Raw genomic sequence first — 6000 nt, 5'->3', positions numbered from 1 at the left:
AGTTTCAAAAGGGGCAGTCAGGGGCTGTACGCAACGGAGAGCTGCTTGCCCTGAAATATAGGGATAAGAGGGATATTTTTGTCCTCAGCTCGATCCACACAGATGCCACAAGGGCCACTGTAGAACTAGGATCCACCACTCCGAAGCAAAAACCTGTGTCAGTCATTGACTACAACAAACACATGGGGGGTGTGGACCTTGCAGACCAGGTTCTACAGCCATACCAGGTATCAAGAAAGTCCTATACCTGGTATAAAAAGTTGGTTATTTATTTGTTTCAGGTGGCCACATACAATTCTTTTGTGTTGTACAAAAAAGCAGGAAATTCAGATCCTTTTCTTGATTATCAAGAAAAGGTAATTGAAAATCTTGTCTTTCAAAGTGTTAGCCCCGCTCATCCATTAGAATCTGAGGATGTGAAAAGACTCACTGAGCGACATTTTATTGCACTTATTCCAGCAACGGAAACAAGAAGGAATCCCCAGAAAAGATGTCGTGTATGTACTAAGAGAGGAATGAGGCGTGATACCCGCTACTATTGCCCACAATGCCCATCATTGCCAGCCTTATGCGTCACTGACTGCTTTAAAATCTTCCACACAGAACCACGTTTTTAAACTGTAAAAATGTATCCCAATTTGTCATTCAAACATTTGGTTCATTTAGTGAATGACACAATCGAGTAGAGCTCACTTAATTTCCAGGGGGGGTTCTCCAGAATCTAAACCTTCCATTGCGTGCTTGTTTCTGGAAATCATCCATTGAGTTAAAATGGTCACTAAACCCATAGATGAATTCCCAGAGGGGTTTCATTTCCAAAATGGGGTCACTTCAGGGGGGATTCTTTAGCTCTGGTACTCTGAAAAGTGCCAGAACAGCATAATCCCCCCTAAAGTGACCCCATTATAGAAATGACACCTCTGTGGGAATTCATCTATGGGTTTAGTGACCATTTACCTATCTACTTATTTTCCCACCACTAGATTAATTTATACAGAGGAGTAGATTGTAAAATTCGGTCACTTGTTGTGGGTTTCCTCTGTTTAGGCACCTCAGGGGCTCTCCAAATGCAACATGGCGTCCGCTATCCATTCCAGTCAAATTTCCATTCCAAAAGTCAAATGGCGCTCCTTACCTTCCAAGCCATGCCGTGCACCCAAACAGTGGCTTTGCACCACATATGGGGTATCAGCGTGCTCAGGAGAAATTGCACAACACATTTTGGGGTCCATTTTTTCTGGCTGCCCTTGTGAAAATTAAAAATTTGAGGCTAAAGTAGCAGTTCTGTGTTAAAAATGTGTTTTTTTATTTTCACACTTCAACATTATAAAATTCTGTGAAGCCCCTGGGGGTTCAAGGTGCTCACCACACATCTAGATAAGTTCCTTGAGGGGTCTAGTTTCCAAAATGGGGTCACTTGTTGGGGGTTTCCTCTGTTTAGGCACCTCAGGGGCTCTCCAAATGCAACATGGCGTCCGCTATCCATTCCAGTCAAATTTCCATTCCAAAAGTCAAATGGCGCTCCTTACCTTCCAAGCCATGCCGTGCGCCCAAACAGTGGCTTTGCACCACATATGGGGTATCAGCGTGCTCAGGAGAAATTGCACAACACATTTTGGGGTCCATTTTTTCTGGCTGCCCTTGTGAAAATTAAAAATTTGAGGCTAAAGTAGCAGTTTTGTGTTAAAAATGTGTTTTTTTATTTTCACACTTCAACATTATAAAATTCTGTGAAGCCCCTGGGGGTTCAAGGTGCTCACCACACATCTAGATAAGTTCCTTGAGGGGTCAAGTTTCCAAAATGGGGTCACTTGTTGGGGGTTTCCACTGTTTAGACACCTCTGGGGCTCTCCAAATGCAACATGGCGTCCGCTATCCATTCCAGTCAAATTTCCATTCCAAAAGTCAAATGGCGCTCCTTACCTTCCAAGCCATGCCGTGCGCCCAAACAGTGGCTTTGCACCACATATGGGGTATCAGCGTGCTCAGGAGAAATTACACAACACATTTTGGGGTCCATTTTTTCTGGCTGCCCTTGTGAAAATTAAAAATTTGAGGTTAAAGTAGCAGTTTTGTGAAAAAAAGTTAAATGTTCATTGTTTTCTTCCACATTCCAAAAATTCCTGTGAAGCACCTGAAGGGTTAATAAACTTCTTGAATGTGGTTTTGAGCACCTTGAGGGGTGCAGTTTTTAGAATGGTATCACTTTTGGGTATTTTCTGTCATAAAGGCTCCTCAAAGTCACTTCAAATAAGATGTGGTCCCTAAAAAAAATGTTTTTGTAAATTTTGTTGTAAAAATGAGAAATCGCTGGTCAACTTTTAACCCTTATAGCTTCCTAACAAAAAAAAAATTTTGGTTCCAAAATTGTGCTGATGTGAAGTAGACATGTGGGCAATGTTATTTATTAACTATTTTGTGTGATATATCTCTCTGATTAAAGGGCATGAAAATTCAAAGTTTGAAAATTGCAAAATTTTCGCCAAATTTCCGATTTTTTCACAATCAAACGCAAGTGATATCAAAGAAATTTTACCACTATCATGAAGTACAATATGTCACAAAAAAACAATCTCAGAATCAGGGGGATCCGTTGAAGCGTTCCAGAGTAATTACCTCATAAAGTGACAGTGGTCAGAATTGAAAAAATTGGCCCGGTCACGAAGGCAAAAACAGGCTCTGGCGCGAAGTGGTTAAAGGGTCAAATTTGACTTTTAGGATTGCTACCTCCAATAGTTGGCACTAGAATTCCAGTTGTCTTCTTCTCTAAAGAAACTAATTTCATAGTTCTAAATGAAGGAATAAAAGCTTGTTTTTCTTTGCAACCAAAGTTTCTACTGTCAGAAATTTTAATTTGACATGGAAAAGGGTATTTCAAAACCTGATTATAAAGACCTAGGAGCATATTGTGGTTCAACATGGCCTACATTCAGCTGCAGCAATAGCTGTCACAGTGGACCATTTGCTTATGTTACTCACATGCTACTCCATTGCACAAACCATCCTGACTGCAAAAAATGTTTATGGTGTACAATCAGTGAGAAACATAAAACATAAAAGGTGACATTCATGACAATCATCAATAATTGACTGGCAGATGCTCTGACCGCCCTTTCTTCGAAAAACAGAGGTTCTGTAACATATGAGGTTTTTCATTTAATGCATCATAAAATTGTAAATTGCTACGATTTTTAGAATCCATTAGAGTACTGAAACCTATATAAAAGCACTTAGTCTGATCCCCTATTTTTAGCAATGAAATTCCATATATGCCCATATCCCAGAATAGAAACCTGTGTAGTTGCCAAGGTTTGGTTTACAGAGATAATTCTCCTTTACATTGCATAGTAGTCACTTATCTATTCATTCTTCCTACCTATTCTCAGCTAAATCAATATTTAATGATCTTCCTCTTGTAAAATAATATCTTATATATGAAAGTTTATTCAGCAGATCAATATATTAAGGCCTATTTATACTGTGCACATTACTTACTGTATACAGGGAAAGCATTAGCATGATCCTTGGAATTGCTATGAGTAATGTGCATGTAATTTTTAATATACAGAGTCGAAATATAATGGATATTTTCCAGTGAAATCATATTGTCTGACCAAGTTCATAGATTAAATAAAGTCAAAAATATAGATTTAAAGTTTTGGTGTCTTATTTTTGCATGAAGATCTGACAATTCTCGCTTCAAGTGGTTGAAGTTCTCTGTGATTTTCTAATATGAAAGTTGGAGCTTCTTTGTCTGAAGAACATAGTAAACCCCGGAAATGGAGAAGCTAGTGACAAAATGAAAAATAAAACAGTTTATTACACATATGCCATTGATTAACAATACTCTCAACAATTTTTACATAAACCAATAATGAAAATGATTATAAGAAACTTTGTGATATATCTTAAGAGAATTCTTCTTTCCCTCTCAGCTTGCCTCCTGAACTCACCATCCACTCTGAAAAAAAGCAGCTCAACTCCGTCTTATTCAGGGTAAGACAAGCTGTCGGCAAAGTGAGGAGTCAGATGCTAAGCTTTCTAACAAGTCTGTTACCTCACTCCAGAGCTGGATTCACATCTTCACTGCTCAGTGTAACGCTCGAGCATGGATCGTGGACCCTTGGTGCCACAGTCCGGGGAGAGCCTGGTTCTTCACTAGAGCCCCTGATGGTGTAGTTAGACGTGAACTCAGGTGGACGCCACGTGCTTCTCCAGGACAGACCCCAGAGCTGCAATAGCTGACCCCAGAGGGGCAGGGAAGCAGGACCGGAGCCAGAGTAACCAGCCGTACAGGAACTGGTTAACATGAGGAATGGATGCTGTACAGCTGGTAGACAGAATGAACCATTATCCATTCTCTCTACCAGCCTTACAGCATCCATTCCTCATGTTAACCATTTCCTGTCTTGCCGGTAACTCAGGCTTCGATCCTACTTCCCTGCCCCTCTGGACAGAATAAGTTCAGGAGCATAGGGCAGACTTGGGTGCAGGATCACAAGTGCTGGTTCAGAAACAACAGATTCAGAGTTCAGGTCCAAGCCAGAGAGTCCCAGGGAAAACAGATTCAGACAGACAAGACCTGATAACGAACTTAGCAGCTTCAAGACAAGCTAGACACAACTAAAGTCCTAGATATTGAACAGTCACCTCCCTATAGGGGAGGGTGCCTTAAATACCAGATGCCACCCAGCTATTGGCTGGGGACATTTCAGGACTGTGTGCACTACCCCTTTAAGAAGCAGGAAGTGTGTGTGTGCGCACATTAGGCACGCTTGCCTGGGACCTGCGAGGATTGTGCAGGCACGGAGACCAGGGAACTGTGACGAATGCCCGCAACAGGAGTGCGACCAGGATGGTGAGCATGTCGGCGTCCCTGCCGGGGAGGGGAGGAGGCACGCAGGGATGTCATCATTACACTCAGTATTTATATATAATCTCCTCCATGCCTCTCCTAGTTCCATGTGCTAACTAAGGAATGAAGAGCAAGACTGCAGAGGGGAAAACTAGTGAAAATAAAGGTTATACAGTGCTGGCCAAAAGTATTGGCACCCCTGCAATTCTGTCAGATAATACTCAGTTTCTTCCTGAAAATGATTGCAATCACAAATTCTTTGGTATTATTATCTTCATTTAATTTGTCTTCAATGAAAAAAACACAAAAAGAATTGTCCTAAAGCCAAATTGGATATAATTCCACACCAAACCTAAAAAAGGGGGTGGACAAAAGTATTGGCACCCTTTGAAAAATCATGTAATGCTTCTCTAATTCGTGTAATTAACAGCACCTGTAACTTACCTATGGCACCTAACAGGTGTTGGCAATAACTAAATCACACTTGCAGCCAGTTAACATGGATTAAAGTTGACTCAACCTCTGTCCTGTGTCCTTGTGTGTACCACATTGAGCATGGAGAAAAGAAAGAAGACCAAAGAACTGTCTGAGGACTTGAGAAACCAAATTGTGAGGAAGCATGAGCAATCTCAAGGCTACAAGTCCATCTCCAAAGAACTGAATGTTCCTGTGTCTTCCGTGCGCAGTGTCATCAAGAAGTTTAAAGCCCATGGCACTGTGGCTAACCTCCTTAGATGTGGACGGAAAATAAAAATTGACGAGAGATTTCAACACAAGATTGTGCGGATGGTGGTTTCTTCCTGAAAATGATTGCAATCACAAATTCTTTGGTATTATTCTCTTCATTTAATTTGCTTGCAAGGAAAAAACACAAAAGAGAATGAAGCAAAAATCAAATCATTGATCATTTCACACAAAACTCCAAAAAAGGGCCAGACAAAAGTATTGGCACACTCAGCCTAATACTTGTTTGCATAACCTTTAGCCAAAATAACTGCGAAAAACCGCTTCCGGTAACCATCAATGAGTTTCTTACAATGCTCTGCTGGAATTGTAGACCATTCTTCTTTGGCAAACTGCTCCAGGTCCCTGATATTTTAAGGGTGCCTTCTCCAAACTGCCATTTTGAGATCTCTCCACAGGTG

At 41.0% G+C, this 6000-nt stretch overlaps 1 protein-coding gene across 4 annotated transcripts in view; it reads right to left on the bottom strand.

The window, feature by feature from the left end:
- Positions 1 to 3426: 3426 nt before the first annotated feature.
- Positions 3427 to 6000, bottom strand: part of LOC141265871 (carbonic anhydrase 13-like) — a 78904-nt gene continuing 76330 nt past the window's right edge. For all 4 annotated transcript variants that reach the window (XM_073679522.1, XM_073679524.1, XM_073679526.1 and 1 more), the window contains exon 7: positions 3427 to 3788. In XM_073679522.1, the coding sequence (XP_073535623.1) occupies positions 3651 to 3788 (138 nt within the window). In that variant the 3' untranslated portion in view covers positions 3427 to 3650. The remainder of the gene's footprint in view (positions 3789 to 6000) is intronic.

Source organism: Phyllobates terribilis, unplaced genomic scaffold, assembly GCF_046119375.1.
Source record: "Phyllobates terribilis strain yellow unplaced genomic scaffold, ASM4611937v1 Scaffold_4__5_contigs__length_816908805, whole genome shotgun sequence".
Taxonomy (NCBI): Eukaryota; Metazoa; Chordata; class Amphibia; order Anura; family Dendrobatidae; genus Phyllobates; species Phyllobates terribilis.
This window is presented reverse-complemented; position numbering and strand designations above follow the sequence as displayed.